This window comes from Bombus affinis, chromosome 14 (assembly GCF_024516045.1).
Source record: "Bombus affinis isolate iyBomAffi1 chromosome 14, iyBomAffi1.2, whole genome shotgun sequence".
Taxonomy (NCBI): Eukaryota; Metazoa; Arthropoda; class Insecta; order Hymenoptera; family Apidae; genus Bombus; species Bombus affinis.
This window is the reverse complement of record NC_066357.1, coordinates 4,665,235-4,685,180: the sequence shown is the minus strand read 5'-3', so window position 1 is coordinate 4,685,180 and position 19,946 is coordinate 4,665,235. Positions and strand designations below refer to the sequence as shown.

The 19,946-nt window shown below is 32.7% G+C and overlaps 8 protein-coding genes and 1 long non-coding RNA gene across 9 annotated transcripts in view; 4 read left to right on the top strand and 5 right to left on the bottom strand.

Moving 5' to 3' along the window:
• LOC126923927 (uncharacterized) overlaps nt 1–19,946 on the bottom strand; it is a 71,313-nt gene that overhangs the window by 1,896 nt on the left and 49,471 nt on the right. The gene's annotated exons all lie outside the window — the stretch shown is intronic.
• Nucleotides 262–2,488, top strand: LOC126923890 (probable ATP-dependent RNA helicase DDX56). Its single transcript, XM_050737811.1, has 6 exons — nt 262–459; nt 628–1,071; nt 1,133–1,392; nt 1,468–1,660; nt 1,737–2,041; nt 2,108–2,488. The coding sequence occupies exons 1-6, from the start codon at nt 370–372 to the stop codon at nt 2,466–2,468; spliced, it is 1,653 nt and encodes a 550-aa protein (XP_050593768.1). The 5' UTR covers nt 262–369; the 3' UTR covers nt 2,469–2,488.
• Nucleotides 2,491–3,778, bottom strand: LOC126923916 (protein PBDC1). Its single transcript, XM_050737873.1, has 4 exons — nt 3,630–3,778; nt 3,232–3,297; nt 3,099–3,158; nt 2,491–3,003 (listed from the first exon to the last, which is right to left on the bottom strand). Exons 1-4 carry the CDS (start codon nt 3,648–3,650, stop codon nt 2,644–2,646), a joined length of 507 nt encoding a protein of 168 aa, XP_050593830.1. The 5' UTR covers nt 3,651–3,778; the 3' UTR covers nt 2,491–2,643.
• Nucleotides 3,912–5,772, top strand: LOC126923901 (translation initiation factor eIF-2B subunit beta). Its single transcript, XM_050737840.1, has 6 exons — nt 3,912–4,063; nt 4,129–4,215; nt 4,514–4,795; nt 4,872–5,028; nt 5,093–5,487; nt 5,566–5,772. The coding sequence occupies exons 1-6, from the start codon at nt 3,996–3,998 to the stop codon at nt 5,636–5,638; spliced, it is 1,062 nt and encodes a 353-aa protein (XP_050593797.1). The 5' UTR covers nt 3,912–3,995; the 3' UTR covers nt 5,639–5,772.
• On the bottom strand, nt 5,774–6,768 carry LOC126923915 (TM2 domain-containing protein CG11103). The gene is made up of 3 exons (XM_050737872.1): nt 6,556–6,768; nt 6,362–6,449; nt 5,774–6,290 (listed from the first exon to the last, which is right to left on the bottom strand). The coding sequence occupies exons 1-3, from the start codon at nt 6,696–6,698 to the stop codon at nt 5,961–5,963; spliced, it is 561 nt and encodes a 186-aa protein (XP_050593829.1). The 5' UTR covers nt 6,699–6,768; the 3' UTR covers nt 5,774–5,960.
• Nucleotides 6,972–11,436, top strand: LOC126923897 (suppressor of fused homolog). The gene is made up of 7 exons (XM_050737833.1): nt 6,972–7,307; nt 8,055–8,147; nt 9,524–9,833; nt 9,952–10,187; nt 10,264–10,485; nt 10,559–10,766; nt 10,844–11,436. The coding sequence occupies exons 1-7, from the start codon at nt 7,135–7,137 to the stop codon at nt 10,907–10,909; spliced, it is 1,308 nt and encodes a 435-aa protein (XP_050593790.1). The 5' UTR covers nt 6,972–7,134; the 3' UTR covers nt 10,910–11,436.
• On the bottom strand, nt 11,468–13,792 carry LOC126923923 (uncharacterized). The gene is made up of 2 exons (XM_050737880.1): nt 12,945–13,792; nt 11,468–11,848 (listed from the first exon to the last, which is right to left on the bottom strand). The coding sequence occupies exons 1-2, from the start codon at nt 13,284–13,286 to the stop codon at nt 11,669–11,671; spliced, it is 522 nt and encodes a 173-aa protein (XP_050593837.1). The 5' UTR covers nt 13,287–13,792; the 3' UTR covers nt 11,468–11,668.
• The window catches only part of LOC126923880 (protein neuralized), a 121,276-nt gene continuing 113,259 nt past the window's right edge, over nt 11,930–19,946 (top strand). The window contains exon 1 of the mRNA XM_050737770.1: nt 11,930–12,142. Coding sequence (XP_050593727.1) covers nt 12,070–12,142 — 73 coding nt within the window. The 5' untranslated portion in view covers nt 11,930–12,069. The remainder of the gene's footprint in view (nt 12,143–19,946) is intronic.
• LOC126923920 (uncharacterized) lies at nt 13,938–19,926 on the bottom strand. Its single transcript, XM_050737876.1, has 5 exons — nt 19,791–19,926; nt 17,829–18,381; nt 16,290–16,466; nt 15,399–15,513; nt 13,938–14,600 (listed from the first exon to the last, which is right to left on the bottom strand). Exons 2-5 carry the CDS (start codon nt 17,887–17,889, stop codon nt 14,486–14,488), a joined length of 468 nt encoding a protein of 155 aa, XP_050593833.1. The 5' UTR covers nt 17,890–18,381; nt 19,791–19,926; the 3' UTR covers nt 13,938–14,485.

The following is a 19,946-nucleotide window of genomic DNA, read 5'->3' as shown; positions in this document are numbered from 1 at the left end:
CTATTATACACCTTCCAAAAACGTTTTTTTCTTGTAATAAAACTAGTAGCTGTTCTTAACAATCTTGTTATGTTTTCTATACTTCCTCTTATGTTATTTCTAATAGTATATATTTTAGTTCGCCATAATTTTTATCTATCGCCAAAACGAAGTCAATTTGCAGTTTATTATTAAAAAATTTCTACTTTGTTTTCTGTACGTGCAACATAAACATTTGAAATTAGATATGAGATCAAGATAAAATTATCTGTTTGAGATAGATATGAAATGGCGCCACTCGTTAATGGAAGTCGATAGAAATAAACAGTTCAAGTTGTACTGACGAATTGACACGTGCTTTTTAATTTGAAAAGCATATTTTTGTTCATTATGGCATCGAACGAAATGGAAGTGGATGATGAGAATGAAACTAAACCAAAAAATTTTCATGAATTAGAACTAGACGACAGAATTTTAAAGGTAAGATATCGTACATTTCTATCATGCCTAAAAAAGAGGTTATATTTCCAATGTATAAGTAATTGTTTACTATAAATTATCATAGCATTACATAGTTCATATTTTTGTTTCCTAAAATTAATTTCCCATTCGTAATTGTACATTTACGTATAAAATTAAATATTTTAGGCTATCTCGAAATTAGGTTGGGTGGAACCTACGTTGATACAAGAGAAAGCTATACCATTAATGATGGAAGGAAAAGATATCTTAATCCGAGCTCGCACAGGGTCTGGGAAAACAGCTGCATTTACTATACCACTTATACAAAAAATTTTATCGAATAAACGAATGCAAATGAAACAAGAAATTAAAGGGCTTATCGTAGCTCCGAGTAAGGAGTTATGTAAACAAATACATGATGTCATAATTTGCTTAACAGTAAAATGTAGCAGAGAAGTAAAAGCTATTGATGTCAGTCCACAATTAGATCTTAGTGCACAGAAACCATTATTAGCAGAAAAACCTGATATTGTTGTTGGTACTCCAAGTAGACTATTACAACATTTAAAAGCAAATAATATGAAATTGAAACAATCTCTTGAAACATTAATAATTGATGAAGCTGACTTGGTAAGCAATCTTAATCCAATTACTTATTTGTGTAAATAACAATTTTATTATTATATTTCAGGTATTTTCATTTGGGTATGAGGATGAAATAAAAAGTTTATTGAATTATTTACCTATAGTATACCAAGCAGCTTTAGCCTCTGCAACATTATCAGAGGATGTGGTAACGCTTAAAAAGTTGGTACTTCGTAATCCAGCAATCTTAAAATTAGAAGAACCACCACTAGCTCCGTTATCGCAATTATCACATTATAGTCTTGCAGCAGAAGAAAATGACAAAGCTGCTATTTTATATGCTTTATTAAAGTTACATTTAGTTCGGTAAATCCATGAGACTGAATAGTACAATTGAAGAAGCTTGTAGTTTATTAATAAAAACTTTTATTTGTTTTTTAGAGGAAAAACTATAATATTTGTAAATACAGTAGATAGATGTTATAAACTAAAGTTGTTTCTAGAACAATTTGGTATACCAACTTGTGTTTTAAACTCTGAGTTGCCAGCGGTTTCAAGATGTAGAGCAGTCACTCAATTTAATTCTGGAACATATGACATTATAATAGCATCAGATGAAAAATCTTTAGAAGAAGTAAATATTATATGTTTATATACAATTTATGTGTACGTGTAGACTAGTATAGAATTCTAATTTTTATTTCTGACAGCCTCATATAATGAAAGTTAAAAGAGGAAGACGAAAGAAAGACAAAGAATCCGGTGTTGCGCGTGGTATTGATTTTCAGTTCGTGTCCAATGTAATTAATTTCGATTTTCCTCAAGACGTAAATTCTTACATTCATAGAGCCGGACGTACGGCTCGAGGTAAAAACCAAGGAACGGCATTAAGTTTTGTATCGATAAGAGAAAGACCGCTTCTTGAACAAGTTGAAAGCGAATTAAAACATTGTTATAATCGTGATACATTATTTAAGACGTATCAATTCAAGCTAGAAGAGGTCGAAGGTTTTCGGTATGTTAGATAAAAGTTTTATTTTAAGCTCGTTGTACATTTGACTTCATAAATATTTCTTTTCAGATATCGAGCAAAAGATGCCTGGAAAGCAGTAACGAGAATTGCTGTTCGGGAAGCTCGTCTAAAGGAGATAAAACAAGAGGTACTTAATTGTCAAAAATTAAAAAGCTATTTTGAAGATAATCCGAAAGATCTACAATCATTGAGACAAGACAAAGCATTGCATACTGTAAAATTACAATCACACCTGAAGGATGTACCAGAGTATATAGTTCCACCAACTTTGAAAAGGCTTGTTGGTATTAACAGAAAGAGAAAGTTCAATAGAGAAGCTGCAGCATCTAAACCTACTGCTACACAATTAAAGTATCAAGCACGTGCATCAAATCCTTTAGTTAGTTTACAAATAAAAAATATGAAATAAAAGTTTTATACTGATAATAATATATTTTTCTTAAACTCATTTATTTCATGACACTGCTTATTATAAATAACATTTTGTAGTATCTTATATATTCAAGTTATAAAAAATTGTAGATGAAAAATTACACGCTATCCAAGTAATTAACACATAATATCAGAATATTATAATTATCAATTTATGATTTTTCTGTAGTCTGCTTTGGTTTGTACTTTTGTCTAATACCATCATTGAATCCTTCTCTATTTCTGGCAAGTTCAATGGCATAAAATTGTATTCTAGTTGTGAGTATACTGTTTTCTTCTGAGTAATCTCCTTCGCAGTCTGCTCTTAACAATGTACCAAAACTATAATCTTCAACAAGTCCCTTAAATTGTTCACAGAACGGTCTCCATTTCATCTTTCCTTCAGGTGATTTTAATTCATCTTCATTTATTTTATCTACTTTGAGATCAGGAAAAGCATCACGAAAGGTTTTATATATTTGTTCATCATGAGGTGTAAGTTTCAAAAATTTAGGATCAACTGAACATAAAATCTAAAATAGAAATATCAAATTAAAAATTAAAAATTTCTGTTTCTTTTGCTTCTTGTTATATAGAATTAAGTCAATTATATTAAAATTTATTTTACATTAAAATAAACTTCAGCATGTTCCATGGCTTTCATTGCCCACATTGCTTCTACAGAGGGCTAGAAAAAGGGAATTATTGTGATTATTACCTTCATAAATTCCATTATTTCTTGTTGTTTATTTGTAACTTACATCATTGTCAAATTCTTCTGCAGGCCTAGACAATACACTACTACCAGCTATTAATTGATCTGCAGTCTTAAAATCAAAATAATTTGTTCTAAATTAATAAATATATACATATTATATATATATTGGTATATAATACATAATATATCAAAATAAAATTTAGTCATATACAAAAAGAAATAGTAATTAAATATTAGAATAACTTTGCAAGTTTAGAAGATTTTGTTACAGTGATATAAAGTAATCAAGAAATAACGTATCTTAAATTCGAGACAAGGATTTTTTAATTTTTACAATTGTAATCAAATTTACAGTAATATTTATATCGAAAGACATACATAGGTTAAGGATCATTTTCATATGAAAAAAAATTTGTACATCACTAGGTTTATCATACTTACAACGTTCCCAATGTGAGCCATGCCGTAATGACCAAAAAATAAACTGAAGCAAATAAATTATCAAATATTCCTCAAAGTATTTATAAGAAAATTAAATGTTGGAAATCGAAACTCGAACGTGTAGTGCACATGTCACGCGGTTAAAATACACGTGCGACGCAACAGAGCCAAATGAGAAATCAGAAAGCAAAACCAAGAACCAATCGTTATTTCAGTTTACTAGTAGTGGCAATTGGCATGTTGATATTATCTATATAATTTAAATGATATTGGTAGAAAAAATGTTCAAGTCCTTTATACTGTTTTTCTAGAAAGGAATAATATTTACGAGAAAAAAAATTTAAATAATAGCTAATAATAGTTAAAATGGTTAACACGGAAGACGGGGATATTAACGAAGGAGTGTTAAATTTAATAAACGATATTCATTATGGGTGAGGATTTAATAAAGTAGTCTAACCTCGAGTAGAGCGAAATTTTATCATATTTTGTATTTCAGCGATGTCAATGGTACATATAATATCGTAGTGGCTACTATTTTGGTTCTGAAAGATATCATAAATAATGCAGAATGGACTACTGCTAAGTAGGAATTATATTTCTTTCTATTCAATATAACTTTATGTAAATCTAAGAAACACTAAATAAAGAGATGTCAATGTTTAATATGATTAGCACCCCAGTTACTAATAGTTAGTATTTTTATTAAAAATAATAGATTTAACTTCGACTGAACTTTTTGACTTAAAATTACAAAGGATTTTATTATTTTATAGTGCTTTATTTGTGTGTCTTCTTAGGTATATATGATCCTACAAAAGTTAAGAATACAATACAATCAAATTACTTATATATATATGTGTATATATTTTATTTTTTAAAAGGAATTTAATCAATATAATTACAAAAAATGGAAAGTATTTAGTGGAAGCTATTCCCCTTGAATTCTCTATTGGAAATATGGTCCGTAGAATATTACAAATAATTAGAGAAGAATATACTTCTGAATTAAAAAATAATACCGATGAAACAGATACACAAGAATCTCTACATAAAATTCTCACTGCTGAAGGTGATCAGGAAGTTGATTTTAACATTTCTATACCTTCTTTAAAATCAGCTATCATAGAACATATTAATGAATTTGAAGTTGAGTTAGAAACCTGGTTAGTTCTAATGAACAATGAAATTACAAGGAACTATGTTTTATACAGTATTATACTTTGTTTATTTCTCTTTTAGTGCAGAAAATATTACACAGCAAGCTTCTGAGCACATTCATTCTAACGAAATTATTATGACAATTGGTAAATCTACATTAGTGGAGGAATTTTTTAATAGAGCAGCTAAAACAAGAGCTTTCGAAGTTATAGTAGCTGAAGGAGGGCCGTCATTAAGTGTATGTATGTGTTATATTACAAATTTTGCACAAATCTAACTAAACATATTTTGATCATTAATAGGGTCATGAAATGGCAGTAAATCTGTCAAAGGCAAAAATCAAAACTACTTTAATATCAGATGTAGCAATTTTTGCAATGATGTCTCGAGTGAATAAAGTAATAATTGGTACACATTCTGTCATGGCAAATGGAGGATTGAGAGCTATTTCAGGTTCACATACAGTTGCTCAAGCTGCAAAACATTATTCTGTCCCAGTAATGGTTTTACTACCGCTGTATAAACTCTCGCCACTCTATCTTTACTCTCATGAACAAGATGGTTTTAACAAACATGATTCACCATTGCAAGGTGTAATTAATGGTGCAAATGCATCTTTGTTAGAAAGAATTCATGTGTATAATCCAGTTTTTGATTATGTGCCCCCAGAATTAGTTACATTATTTATTTCAAACTCGTAAGGACAACAATGTTAAAAGTTTTAATTTTTTATGTGTAAGTTAATTATGTAATAATATATTTTTATCTTTTTCAGAGGTGGAAATGCACCATCATATGTTTACAGATTACTTAGTGAACTGTATCACCCAGATGATTATGATTTATAATAGATAAGTGTAGAAACATATTTATACATGTATATTTGTAACCAAGCACTTTTTTTAAATAATTGTCAAATTCTCTCCAAGTCAATGCTTCTAATAAAAAAAATGGGATAGGAACCATAGATATTTAAAAGCAACTTTTCTAACAGGAATATTTATTTACACATTAAGATATATATACAAGTAAATATAAATTCATTTTTACAAAAAGTATCTCCGTAATTTCGTAAATTCGAAATTATTGAATATTTATTTAAAAAGGATAGCATACAAAACACTTGATTTTATTTTACAGATTTGGAATTTGTTTCTTCTGTTTGGTATGTTATACGTAAGGATTCCAATTACTGCCATCTTCAGGTTGTAAAGAACCTGTGACTAACAGAATTACATCAAAAACCCACCATACACCCACTCCTCCCAATGTCAATAATTTGCCAACAGCAGTACCAGTTTGTCCTAAACAAAACCGATCCATACCCAAGAAACCTAACAGAATACTATATAGTAAAGTAGTAGTAAAATAATGATCACTATATTTTATACAAGGAACTCCTTCCCGATTAAATGTCCTGGGTCCATAACATTCAATATAAGGTAATACAGTACATGACACTTTAGTTTTTTCAACATCCTCATACTTGGAACCTCCAAACTAGAAAGAAAACGTCTACTAAGCCATTGATATGTATAATAGCTCTATATTGTATGTGTATGCAATATTACCTTTACACAACCAAATCCAGTTTCATCTTTGGCAGTTTTATTACCTTTATGATCAATCGGCTCTTCACATTCTATAAATTCTTTTGGCCTGAAAAACATATATTCGTGCCATACAAATAAGAAATTTAGCGAAATAGAATTAATTCTTTATTAGCAAATAAATAACGGCCGCCGAGTGTTCAGTAAATACTCACAGAAATTTGCACATTACCAATGGACCTTCGGGTCTGTACTCTTGCTGGAAGTCCGTGGTATTATTTACTGACATGGTTCCCGAACATATTCGTAAATCCCACAAGAGACAAAGTAAAAATAAAACCGAATATCGTAACCTCATCTTGCCGAGTTTGACATGTTTAAATGCACTTCTGTTCAAAGTTTACCAGAACACACCGATAAAGTACACCTTTAATCGTATAACTCGTGTTGGATAGCATATATAATTGTGTACGAGAATTATTCTATTGGATTGAGGTTGTTACGTCTCGATCGGAATGAACCAATAGAAACACGTTTCAAATACGTCGACTAATGAAAAAGTGTTTTCCCCTGTTTCCTATAGTGACTTTTAAAGACGCACAGTGATTTTGGAATCATTTGGTCGTCCGCTCTGAAAGAATAAATTCTTTAGTTTTGTCAGGAATCAGAGACGTATGTTTCGTGCTCGGTGGAAGGTGCACACAGTGGTTGCACCACAATAAACAAAGTGATCGTGTGTCGCGTATTCATAATATTTTCGAAGCAGTACATTTCGTAGTTGGAAATCTGTGTATATGTACGGAAATATGCGTGAAAGAGAAGAATTTTGCCGAAGTTTTCCACCGGGACAACCGATCCAGGCACCGACAGCACGAGCTCTAGGCCTTGATGCTTTGCACAATCTTTGTAAAGAGATCTATCCGGACCAAAGCAATCCGCTCACTGTCACTGCAGTTGTAAAATACTGGTAAGAATTCTTCGATTTAATCTGCCAATAAAAAGTGGTTTTCTAGCGGTACTAACGTGGAAGGTTTAAATTTCATGCTCAATGTTTATGACAGAACGGGAGAAGAAATGCTTTGCGGTGTTATTATTTGCATTTATAATATATTAGGTATTGTAGTTCAGTTCTTTATAGTATAGTATATTAAAAATATACTGGAATTAATTTACGACGCGTTTCTCGTGGGCTATAATGCAAATGTATTAAAAATTATTGCTTTATTTTTGTACTCATTCTTAAATATTATTTACTTTTAGTACTTAGATGCTATATTACAATAGTTTCTCTTCATAAATTTGTATTAGAATTGCATAATTGGTTGGAATAATACAAATGAAAAAAATGACATAAATATTTAATATTTCCAGAAACAAATTACTACAACAGTAAGTATTAGAAAGTAGTCTTTACTTCTTATTTATTTGCAAGATTATACGTGTAATATTCTACGATATAAAATTATCATTTGTTAAATAATATTGTTATATTTTACATTCAATCGGGTTTATTTATTTTATCGCGAATCTTTGAATTTTTCGATCGATATAAAATCTTAAAGTGCTTTATCAGAAAGGTGGTTCCTATCGAGTTTGGGTATGGAACTCTTGCACAAGAAGGGAAGACGATTTATATTTAGCCACCCTTAGCCGTACGTACGTTTAACCGGATGTAAAACGAAATAACTGAGATTTTCTGTGCACCTTTACCTAGGTTGGGGGGTCCGGATCCTCTGGACTACATAAGCATGTACGAAAATTCTGGCTGCTCGGAATTGGGAATACCACCACATTGGCACTATATTAGGTGAGTTTCACCATTCTACATATTATTTCGAAACGCTTATCCATTCACCCAAAATACACTTTTCAATAAACATGTAATTTAATACAAGTAATCAACAAGCAGAAGAATATCATTATATTTTAAAAGCATAAAAAGATAAATTATAAATTATTACTAGACTACGGATTTTTATGCACTTATAGTAGATTGAAAATTGAGAAGTTGCACAAAAAATATGTAAAATACCCAAAGTATAGTGCTTTCTATAATATAAGCAAAACAATTTTCTACCACGGTTTTATTTCTTTTAATTATATTCTCAAAAATATGAGTTTGCATGAAAATCTGCAGTTTGCATTTATTGGTTATATTTTGAGTAAGTCTGAAGTATAAAATTTTTATGATGATCTGTCAACGATTTCTTCCGCTGCGCACGCGATCGTTAAAGTGACACTGCGGCGCATCGTTCATTCAAAAGAGACAGGTCACATTTTTTTCCAGTGGGCTGGTAAAAAAGGAAGAATCGAAGTGTTAGAAAAAAACGGGAAGTCGGGTATTCGTTAGTGGCACGTTGTTGAATAGTAGGAGTGTGCCTCTGTTTGATGTGGGTTCATGTTATTTTTCCGACACATTCTCGATGACACGTGTATGTGTCACCCATTTCTGTCATTCGTGGATTACATTTACCGTTCTGGTACATTAAAGCTAGGCACGAGCATTTTGGACTGGTTACAATCTACTAACTTCAGCTTTTACTGTCTCCTATTGCATACGACACTATAGAAATTTAAAGAATATCTTGTATTATGTTTTCATATTAGAGATCTATCCGAAATATCTATTTATTAGAAACTTAAATTTTGTATTGAGTTAAAACTACCGAAATATGACTTTTACAGACAGATATATAACTCGCGTTGTCGAAAGATAAATGAATGCTCGTTTTAGGAATTCCTCATTAAAAACTAAGCGCCGAATGACGAATGGTCTACTGCGAAAGGGCGCCCATTCTTTTTTTTTTCATTTTGTATGGGTGACCCTTCCTTCTTCAGTCTGGAGCAGCTGTTCCAATAGTTCTCTCTTTTTCTATATATAGAAAGTATAGGGTACAGGAAGATAAAGTCATTTGAAGCGCGACGCGTCGGAAATAGATCCGCACGTCTTCTCTTTTCCGTTTGCCTACTATCTAAATACGTTCCACCATTCACTAAATTTAATATATGTCTTGAGATTAAGTTTAGAGTTATTTTGGTCCTGCCAAAAATCCTTGAAAATCCTATTGTCATTTCTCAGTTTAAATCTTATTTTAATTATCTTTTCTTTTTCTATAATATATAAAATTCTATAAATAATGTTTATTGATGTTGGAGTAAGAAATGTTCTCTTTTTTGTTAAAGTTTTGGTTTATCAGATCTGCATGGAGATGGGCGGATACATCCAAAAAGTGGTCCAGGTCGTCCAAGTGGCTTTGGATTTGAGCTAACATTTAGATTAGTCAGGGAAAGGAACGAGATGACTCCTCCCACTTGGCCAGCAAATGTGATGCAACAGTTAGCAAAATATGTTTTTAATTCTGGCAACATGTTGTTACCTGGAGACCATGTTTCATGGCATGCACCTTTAGACAATGGCAATGGACGCATCACACAAATTCTAATGGGCAGGGATCCACAGTTACCAACATCCATATCTACGCCACATGGTGATGTAAGTTTATTATTTGAAATTACTTTTGAGTAAAATTGTTCAGTTAATTTGGTTTGTTTTTCAAATACATGAAAATTTAAAATAAAATATTTTTAATGGTTCATGTACAATGTTACAGGTTTCATTTGTTCAAATTGTAGGAGTTACTTCTGAAGAGCTACAAGCTGCACAGCATTGGAATGGTTTAGGCCTTGTAAATTTACTAAAGTCTAGTCGTGGTTGTGGACCATGGTTGGTAACTGAGATGAGAAGGACATACTCTGTTATGGAAGATGATCCCTCTATAGCAGAGAAAATAGAAACTGGCATAGAAAAGGAGGGTTCTAATTTAAGTGGTGTATCTGCAAAATGTTGGTAAGTATCTTGTATTTATTAGTAAAAGATCTGCTTAATATGTAGAATGTATATTATATTAACTTATATTTCTTAGGTGGGTCCAAGTAAACAGTGATAAAAGTACAGAGAAATATAGAGAGACAAAAAGCGAATCAGACGAAGAAGATGAAGATATAAAACCAATTATTAAATCAGAAAGATTGTCTCCTTGTGAGCAAGATACAAATTTACCAAACGAAAGTTTTATCAAAGTTTTACCAGGTCTTCATTTGACATTTAATCTTGAAGCCGGATCATTGTTATCATTAGCGATAAAGTAAATATCCTTGTAACATTATTTAGCTAATCTTATTATTGAATGAATGTTAAACATAAATGTGTTTTTATAGGGGTCGTGTCATGCACGGAAGGCATTTCACGTTTAAATCAATATTATCTCATACAGCAATAACGATAGTTGCTCCTTCAGTTACGGGCACTTTAGTGTCCAGGGAAAAACCATATGTAGTTCAGGGACCATGGTTACAAGTTTTGCTTCCAGAAGATTTGAGTGAAAAGATGGCTCAAGAGTTTCAAATTCTAAATTCACCAAATCAGGTAATTAATAGTATCGATATAGCAAACTAATTTAACACTAGCTCTTTATGACAATTTATATTTAATATATATTTCAGATTCAACTTCCAAAGACATTTTCTTGGCCCGAACATAAACTGGTTATTACCATTGTAAATGACTGAGAAAACTTAGTACTGCTACAAATATCGTAAAACCGAATTAGGATAAATTGACGTAAGCAAAGTATTATCTAATTTCGTTACAGAAGCGAATTTCGGTAAAATTATTTATAATCAAATTGCGGTTATCGAACAAATGATAAACTTATGAGACTTTATCTATCAATGTGTGAAAGAGGAGACATGACTATATTTTTTCTATAATACGAAATGAGATATATAGAATGTGTTCTACAGGGGAAAGCTTTCTACGTCTCTCTTTTACAAATTGATAATAATCGTTAAAGATTAATATTTAATTATGTACATAATAGAATACAAATTACAAAGTATAATTTTGCAATCGATATACAACTTTACACGTTGTTATTTTGTACAAAACAGTTTTGTAAATAGAGAATGTTTTTATTCTGGCACTTACGTGTCTGTCAGGATTCTGTAACAATTTTTACAAACAAACGGAAATTGTACGATACAACGATAAATATAAGAAATAATATTTATAAGAAAATATATTTTATTTTCTACAATTTTCTTGGTACAGATTTTATACATTGCGCGTATTAGATGCGTGATCATCTCTCTTTTAAATCTGTGAGACAAAAGGATTATTAACAATTTCATTTGTTAACATTAAATTAGTTTTTATATTTTTCAATACTCCTAACATAAAAAAATGTTACATTATTAATGCATGGTCTCTTTACATTAAACCTAATATATTTAATTTTTCTTCCTCTTTAAATCTTTACCTTCTGTTTTCTAATCATTGAATTCCTGTTTAGGATCAATTCGAGGTCGCTTGCTGTTACGTCGGTTTATCCTTTTCCCTGTCCTCCTCTGCGCCGGACAAACTCCTAGCCCGAGCCTCTCTACTTTATTATTGTCGTTTATGTTCAAACTCGTGTGTCGTGGTTTAAGAAACGCAGCTATTCGAGAGTTCTGGGAGATACGTATGACATTGGAACTATCGTGTGAATCAACAATAGTTTTGATTAGTGTAGGAGATTCCGTTGTACGGAATGGATCGTCCTTCGAACTTTTGATTTGTCCAGATTATCGGTTAGTATATTAGTTACGCGTGCGTGTGTGGTCGTGTGGATGTGTGAACGTGTAAACTTTTTATTGATACGTATTCAGAACGAAAATTCGGAAAGGAGCAAATGGCAGTGGAAATGAAAAAGAGGATATTTAATAGATATAGAGGGCATAAAGAAGACAATGTATCGCCGACAGGTATGTGAATATTAATTATAATCATAAGTATATGGCGCTCAAAATAGTTAGGGAATCTTCTATTTGAATAATTTCAATAATTTGAATATTTCGTTCTATTACGAAGGAAATATCATGTATTTGATATAACGATACTTTGATTCTTCATTTCGCAAGATTTAATAAAATTGTAATTAAAGTTTTGAAATATTTAAAGAGCTATTATTAAATGTTTCAATTATTTTAAGTGCCGTATGACAAGTAATAAAACTGTCAGGTCAAAAACCAGATAATATTAAGACTTTGGATATCATACAGTGAATTTTCAATTTTACATATGATAACTGAAACTACGATTAAAATTCGTAAATGTTGTGATTACCTGGTTTTTGTGCCACAGTCTTCCATTATACACCGGAACGAACGTATCTCGGTATTTCGTCAAACGTGCTTAACGTTCTAAAGCCCCGTTGTATTTCTTCCTTCTAAAAATCAAAGCAAGTTACTTGACCTGTTCGCGTAGAAAAATTGTTGACATTGCGTACATTTTATCCAGAAAAACATCTAACAAAAAATCTTCCTGCTTTCTTTACCTAAATCTTGTTTTTGTAAAAAAATTTCTAGGCAATTAATGTACGTGATCGTCCACTTGTTCTTAGGACGTTAAAGGAATCATTTTCTTTGTTCAAACGAGTGCGATATCGAAACATAAAAATTCGCCGATTGTAGCAATGTTAAACCTTCTTCAAAATGAATTTAAGAAACGTATTATCAGTGGAATATGATAAACGAAAGGGATTCCACGAATATGTAAGATTCCTACTTGCAATAAATTCCGCACGAGTTTAAATGCGACGATCCAAAGCAGAACAACGATGCAAGCAGAGACGAAATCCTCGACCTCTTCGCAGCTGATATTGCTAACGACGTTAACGATCCCTCGAAAGACGTTGGCGAATGTTTGCATGGCCTCGATACAGAGATCCCTTAGGAAACAGATCACCTGAAAAATCAGGTTCATCACCGCTAGTATCAGCTCGATTATCCTCGCCAAGAAATCGAGAATGATGTCGAATAACTTTTCGATGGTCTCCCATATCCAGCAGGCGACGCGCGAGAAGAACTCGACGAATTCTTGCGACGCGTTCGACATACGATTTTTCATGTTTGAGATTGTTCCCGGGATCTTGTCTCGTTTACATAGCTTCTATCAGAACCGTTCGATTTCTCCGTCGCGATTCACGTCCAAACGAATTTCATGCTCCATGTACTCATCACGAATAGTTCAACTTTCGTTCGTTCGATTTCGGATAGATTCAGGGAACAATTCTTCTCATGTCTTTTGTTTGACTTCTTGTATCTTCTTAATCGAAAGGGACCTTTATGATTTATTGTAAATTTATATGCCGTGAACTTGGTTTTGTTTGAACTGCGAAGAGAAAATGTGAAGTACGGAGCGAAAACAGATGGTCATCTTCTTTGTCGTCTTGTATTTTTCGTTTTATAAGATACATTTACGTTTAGGGTTTGAATAGTGTATTCATATCGTAGTTGTGATTTCACCATTTAATCTTCGATTTATATACTATAACGTCTCTCCTGAAAGTTTTTGCGAGTTTCATGAAGTATCTCTGACACGAAAATAGCGAGTAATTTGTTTTTTTTTCGTGGCCATAAAAGGAGAAAGAAATGTAATCATTGTTACGATGAGCTTATAGCTGTGACATTAGTATTTATGATGATGTTTGCAATTACATTTACTTAGAGCTAGCTACGAGCGAATTTGGGATTTGATACGTTAGAAATCATACGCAGATTTATAACTAAAAATCTGTTTTATTGTGTTTCTACACAGTCTGCAATAACGATAATCTCACGAATATACGTTCGACTATAATTTCAAGCAATCACTAGATCATAAATTACATATTCTACGCATGAATATTAATAAAACAATAACGGTTATGTTTACGTAAAATGGCAGTTGTTGCTCTTTTTATTCTGCAGACTATGAAATAGTATCAAATAGTGATTCTATATACTTTTCCTTCGTAATTATAGCGTCATAAGAAACGCAAACATATGTATTTATTTGGACCTTTAATTTTTTTTGATTATAATAACTTTCGTTTGATATATTGGATAAATGCAATAATTTACGAACGATAGCCAAAAAGCTTTCGTTGTATCACTTACGAGTTATCATTTTCGTTTTCTTACGTCTTTGGTCCACAGCTAAATTGGTCAGGTTACTGATTTACGTTCGAACTGGTCCGTTATATATAGAGGTGATCGTTTTTCGTTTGATATATACAATAATTATCTATATTTTAATTAACGCGAATTTTACGCTGACCATCATCGTCAAATTAGTCCAAGGAAAATCGATAAAGTTAAAAGCACGAGCGCAACTGCTCGCCGTGTGGATCCATTGCAGGCATCCGCATCGTTGCAAGACTGCACGCATCCACGAACGTATCTAGGAAATTATAATCTACGATCAGTATTTTGCATATTATTTTATCACACGTATGGTTTTATTATCGACTTTCACCAATAATATATAGTTTATGTATCATAGCAATTAAAGGAGATAGCTCCACTTTCTAGTAATTTAAATAAATCAACAAGGGCCAACCTAAAATCAAGTCACTTTCTAATATTCTACTAATATAGAATAATAATATAATTCAATATTCAAATATAATTCAAATATTAAAGCTGTCTCCTTATTGCTGCAGATATAATTAAACAACTATAGCCAATTTAAATACTCTGTCTTAAACATCCTAACATTTTAATTGCTGTTGATCAACACGTGTCGCATTAATCATCTAAGTAACATTGCTGATGCAAATGTGATCGCATTTTTATTTTCCTGCATTTTGACAAACTGATTTAGAAGCAACTAAAATTCACTGCCAGAGAAAGAAGAAACATCGAGAGTTACCATGGCAAAATTAAAAAGAAAAATCTGATTGGAATTTTTCTGGAATATCGAGAAAAAACTATGTCAATATAAATAATTGCAACGTATAAATGCAATTTGTTTTATCGAACGCGTTCCGTGAAGCAAAGTACGTATTGATTAAAATTAACGTATACAGTCGTAATCACCTAGTTTTTATTTTTTTTTTTTTCTCATCCGCAATCGTGTCAGAGCTCGTAGCAATTATAATAGGGGTCAATTTCAGACATGGTAACTCTTGCAATTAGCGCCGAGTAAAAAAAAAAAGAAAAACGAAGTCAAGTTATGTTTCTCCACGATCTCACTTACTTGTCGTCGAAATAGAATCCTCCGCAATGTGACATTCTTATGATTTCGGAGTCGGTCGTCAGAGTTCCGCTGTCCAGCGCGCAGCTTCTCACCGTCAAAGAGACCCCGGATTCGTCTAATTGATCACACGTTAATTAGAAACATAGTTTTCATCCGCTCCCCTGCTGTTGCCCCGCCGAAAACCCGAGGAAATATAAAAGTTGAAAGTTTTGTCGCAGTTGAGGTTCGCGTGGTACATTTTTTCGCTTCGATGTTGCAGAAAATTCGAAACTTTATGCAGACACAATTTTAGATACGAATTATTCTCACCACGTCTTTTTAATGAAAATTATTTGTATGAGATGCGAAAAAGTATCGATGTCTGCGTTTTAATGTAACATTACAGTAGTTTCCAATGAAGCCGGGAAATAATTACAACGGCGGTGACACAACCACCAAAATTATATTTTTTAATTATCTCAAAATTACTCTAACGAAGATTTAATTTCTATTCGAATCAAGATTTAAAGATTACCTACACGAAGCTAATTGTTTTCTATCATTTTCGAAAGGCCAGAATCTGCAAACATAGTCTGTATTATTGTTCTGAAATTATTTAAAATGAATCTACCAATTTTCTCCAACGATATATTTTTTACAATTATCTCCACCGAGGTACGGTTCTTCTTTAACATTTTTCAAACGTTTTAATCTGGAAACATACATAGGGAAATTTCACGAGATTATTCAGAATAAATCTGGTGATTGTTTCGAGCGATATATTAACTTCTCCGCTGGTGAAACCTTCGTGAACAGACGGTACTGTACCCGCAGGCACAGTGTATTCGTTGAACAGACAGCGCTGAAAGGGGTTAAGGGCCACTCGTGATTACAAAAAGAGGAAAGTTTTACCATATATTCCCGCTATTTTGATGCACGCAGTCGCGGGGAAAAGACCATCGCGCCCTTTGCGACCTCCTAAGCATGGCGACTCCAGGAAGGCCAGACTCCCGTTGTTGTGAAACGGATCGTCACAGGGCTTGTTGTCGCCGTCGATCGACACGCACTTGAAGCAATCGATGGCCCAGCCTAATGCGTCAAAGTCGAAATAAAATAGAAAATTATTGTTAATTCTACAAATATTAGATGATTCGCTGAAGTATATATATTATATATCTAGTAGCAGAGCTGTTCAATTCGGCAATTTATTTTCAAATTTCACAATTGGTTATTAAAATTTATCTTGGGATTATTTATATCGTTTGTTTGCGATGAATAAAATTATGGACGCAAGTCATTTGTTCATTGGGAAGTAAAACGGTAATCATGTAATTAACTGCATAATGAAATTGAGAAATTTGCAAACGATGGACTTGTGAGAGTCTTATATAATAATTCGTAAATGTTTATACAATAAATTTGTCTCGTTAATCGTCGTTTTGGAATTTTTTAAAAATCATGAAGTGTTTGTTGGTTTTTCCTTTTTCAGGAACTCCCACGCTTTGAGATTTTGGTTATTTGACTTCACATTCAGGCGCATTGGTCTTCTACCTTTGACCTTTGTCTCTTTTAATTTCTCATACATGTTTTAAAAGTAGGAGAACCGTAATAACATGAAAATTATTCACATTTACGAGCTATTCCATTGGTTTTTAGACCTTGATTATTCATCTTGAGATATAATAAAGAACACCGACTTTATCTCGCCCATCTTTTCATGCAACCTTTTAGTTTCTTATCAGACATTCTATTATCCTAAACCTAATATATAACTCTACATAAATTAACATAAAACGGTTCGTTCCTTTTCAACAAATAAATTTCTAATCCTATACTTACAATTTATTTAGAAACTAGTTAAGTGTCTTACGTGTATTCACTGCTATAACAATGCGCTAGACGATGCGTAGAATTACATATATAATTACAATGCGGAACATTACATATATAATCTTACTAGCTATTAATCGTTACTGAGAAATTGAAGCTAACATTTTCATTCAATACACGATAGGTACAATATGTCTTTATTGAATCAGCCTGATAATCCTTGTCACGAGTGTGTTTCGATGTTACAAGACAACGAGTTAGCACTACAATTGATAATCAATGCCTGTAACGAATACCAGATAAATGTTACTAAAAGTATCAGGTTTTAAGAATTGCAAGAACAAAAATTGTAAAATTTGTTATTCTTGATATTTCTAGCGTTAAAAGCGACAAAACCAAGGAATCTACCGACGCTACTTAACTATCTATGAACACCACATTAATATTCTCTGAGATATCTAAAACCTGTTATCGTAAAGGGTTTGGTACTTCTAATATCAAAAGCTGTAAGATACGTAAGTCAAGGAATGTACCAATGTTACCTAGCTAACTACAAACATCGCGCTAATGTTATTTGAGATATCTAAAGATTATTCTACTCTGTTGATAAAAAGGACTGACCTTCCGATACGAGGAGCGCGATCAAGGCAAAAGCGAGGATCCAGGAGAGGCCAGTATCCATCTTTGTCCAAGCGTTGAACGCTTTTCCCCGGATGTACGATCGCCTGGTTGCCGTCAGCTGCTGAATGCCTGAGGCCACGAGTCGAGTTCCTCCAGAACTGTCATGTCAGACAGAAGAAAAAAAAACCGATGTCGACTACGAGAGATCAACGTCTTCCTAGACGTGAATCGAATCGGACCGAAAAATCCATATAGAGAAGAGATATTCGCCTTGCTACGTTCCTCGAATCCACGTATCACGTTTCCAACGACCCGCACTTATGTTTTGCTGTTGGTTACCAAGGTGATGATTTCCTCGTCGTCGATTTCCAACCTTTCTCGTAGGGATTCGTATCCCGATCGATGATCTGTCGTGATGACTTTCCTTGTTGTAACGCTCGTAAAAAAAAAGAAAAAGTCGCGAACACCAGTTTTAAAACGTTCGTTCTTCTTTCGTCGAGTCGCTTTGGCGACTGAACTGACCTAGCTGGTACGCAGTAGGGAACTTCATAGGCTGGAACAGTTTGTAATTGCGTGATACTGTTTTCCGACTAAACGACGAAACGGGAGATTGCCGCACGCGAATTGTGGGCGCAGTTGCGACTTACAGGTGCGCACAGTCGCGCGGATGTTTCGTTTACTGGTTCTGTATTGGTTTACACGTGCAGTGTGGTGGAAAGTGAGTCGTTGTGGGATTTTGGCGTTTAGCAGTGGGTACTGGGTGATGGGTGATGGGTGTTGGTGTTGGTGATCATACGGTATGGGGATGGTTACTGGTTCGCTCAGGTGTGTAAATAGTAATCGGAAATGTATACTTACGCGTAATATGTAGCGTGGGAAATTATATTAATTAGAGGATTATGATATAGAATGGATTTTGAATTTTAGAATTGAATCAGAATTGAATAGCATCGAACTGTGTATCAATGAAAGTAAGAGATAGTACACTGGATAATAGGATAATTATAATAAACGTAGACTATATAATAAATGTATTTGTTTAATCAAGAAAGACATTCTATTTTGAGATCAAGGTTTATTATGTTTTGCGAAATTACAATGGTGTATGAAGAGAAAATATAGTTCATTTCGTAAAGGTGTAATATGTAAATAATAGAAAAGGGTATCTTGTTCGTAGTATCGTCGGACTATTCACTAATTCATGCACACTGATGTTAGGTAACTATATAACAAGGTGTCTCAGGGGAAATTTTATTATTCTAATACACTTTCCAAGTCATCTTAAATGCAACAATTACTAATTAGGTATACTATATCTATGGTAAAAAAGTTCCCCACGTTGTTTTAACGCAACTTTAAACATATATATATTTCGCTATTAACTACAAATTATACGAACAATATTTAATATACAATTTGTCATCCACATTTATTTATAGTATTCTCTAAAGCACAGTGGTATTTCCCCTGATACATGCTATATAAATACAGAGGTTTCTAAAGAGAGATACGAAGGCCACAAGTGAAAATCATGATAAATCACATTTTCTATGAACAATTTTGAAATTCAATTTGCTATCGATAAATTTCATATTGAAACAATCTTTTCATTTGATTTTGGAATGAAATACATGCTTTTAGATGCTATTGGATATTTAAAAGATATTAATAACACAATTTATATATATATATATTGTGTTATTAATATCCTTTAAATATCCAATAGCAACATATATATACAGTCTAATACCAATTAAGTTAAATAGTCGTTGAATAAGACAATAATCCATTCTTGTAAAACACTGTGGTTTTATCACTTATCTTCAAATGTCGTGTCACGTTAAAATATTTTTTCGTAGCTAAAAAGTCAACAAAAATATGGTCTTCGTGTCTATGATCAATAACTTAGAAATTTACAAAGGCTACACGATTATTCGACATTAATAACATTCTTCGTATTACCTTATTAATTAAATACGGCGTGCTGATTAGTAGGAGTGTTATTCGGCAGACGGTCTCGTTGGGAAATACTCGGTGAGAGAGGCCGTGCACGGAAGAACGCGGCGAGATAACAGGGGATGGATTCAAAATAGCGCGGGTCGCGCATGCGCAGGTGAT

Bases quoted from the DNA above. Each gene is read 5' to 3' on its own strand.
- LOC126923890 (XM_050737811.1), top strand. From the start codon at position 370: ATGGCATCGAACGAAATGGAAGTGGATGATGAGAATGAAACTAAACCA. The intron at 1,661-1,736 runs GTAAATATTATA...TATTTCTGACAG, and splicing joins ATGAAAAATCTTTAGAAGAA to CCTCATATAATGAAAGTTAA. The intron at 2,042-2,107 runs GTATGTTAGATA...ATTTCTTTTCAG, and splicing joins GAAGAGGTCGAAGGTTTTCG to ATATCGAGCAAAAGATGCCT.
- LOC126923916 (XM_050737873.1), bottom strand. From the start codon at position 3,650: ATGGCTCACATTGGGAACGTT. The intron at 3,298-3,629 runs GTAAGTATGATA...TTTGATTTTAAG, and splicing joins TGGCTCACATTGGGAACGTT to ACTGCAGATCAATTAATAGC. The intron at 3,159-3,231 runs GTAAGTTACAAA...CCCTTTTTCTAG, and splicing joins CAGAAGAATTTGACAATGAT to CCCTCTGTAGAAGCAATGTG.
- LOC126923901 (XM_050737840.1), top strand. From the start codon at position 3,996: ATGGTTAACACGGAAGACGGGGATATTAACGAAGGAGTGTTAAATTTA. The intron at 4,796-4,871 runs GTTAGTTCTAAT...TTTCTCTTTTAG, and splicing joins GAAGTTGAGTTAGAAACCTG to TGCAGAAAATATTACACAGC. The intron at 5,029-5,092 runs GTATGTATGTGT...GATCATTAATAG, and splicing joins AAGGAGGGCCGTCATTAAGT to GGTCATGAAATGGCAGTAAA.
- LOC126923915 (XM_050737872.1), bottom strand. From the start codon at position 6,698: ATGAGGTTACGATATTCGGTTTTATTTTTACTTTGTCTCTTGTGGGAT. The intron at 6,450-6,555 runs GTGAGTATTTAC...TATGTTTTTCAG, and splicing joins TTGGTAATGTGCAAATTTCT to GCCAAAAGAATTTATAGAAT. The intron at 6,291-6,361 runs GTAATATTGCAT...TTTTCTTTCTAG, and splicing joins CTGGATTTGGTTGTGTAAAG to TTTGGAGGTTCCAAGTATGA.
- LOC126923897 (XM_050737833.1), top strand. From the start codon at position 7,135: ATGTACGGAAATATGCGTGAAAGAGAAGAATTTTGCCGAAGTTTTCCA. The intron at 8,148-9,523 runs GTGAGTTTCACC...TTTTTGTTAAAG, and splicing joins CCACATTGGCACTATATTAG to TTTTGGTTTATCAGATCTGC. The intron at 10,767-10,843 runs GTAATTAATAGT...TATATATTTCAG, and splicing joins TTCTAAATTCACCAAATCAG to ATTCAACTTCCAAAGACATT.
- LOC126923923 (XM_050737880.1), bottom strand. From the start codon at position 13,286: ATGAAAAATCGTATGTCGAACGCGTCGCAAGAATTCGTCGAGTTCTTC. The intron at 11,849-12,944 runs GTAGGAATCTTA...CGTATCTCCCAG, and splicing joins TCGTGCGGAATTTATTGCAA to AACTCTCGAATAGCTGCGTT.
- LOC126923920 (XM_050737876.1), bottom strand. From the start codon at position 17,889: ATGGATACTGGCCTCTCCTGGATCCTCGCTTTTGCCTTGATCGCGCTC. The intron at 16,467-17,828 runs GTCAGTCCTTTT...TTGACGCATTAG, and splicing joins CGCGCTCCTCGTATCGGAAG to GCTGGGCCATCGATTGCTTC. The intron at 14,601-15,398 runs GTAAGTGAGATC...ATAATTTCCTAG, and splicing joins GGATTCTATTTCGACGACAA to ATACGTTCGTGGATGCGTGC.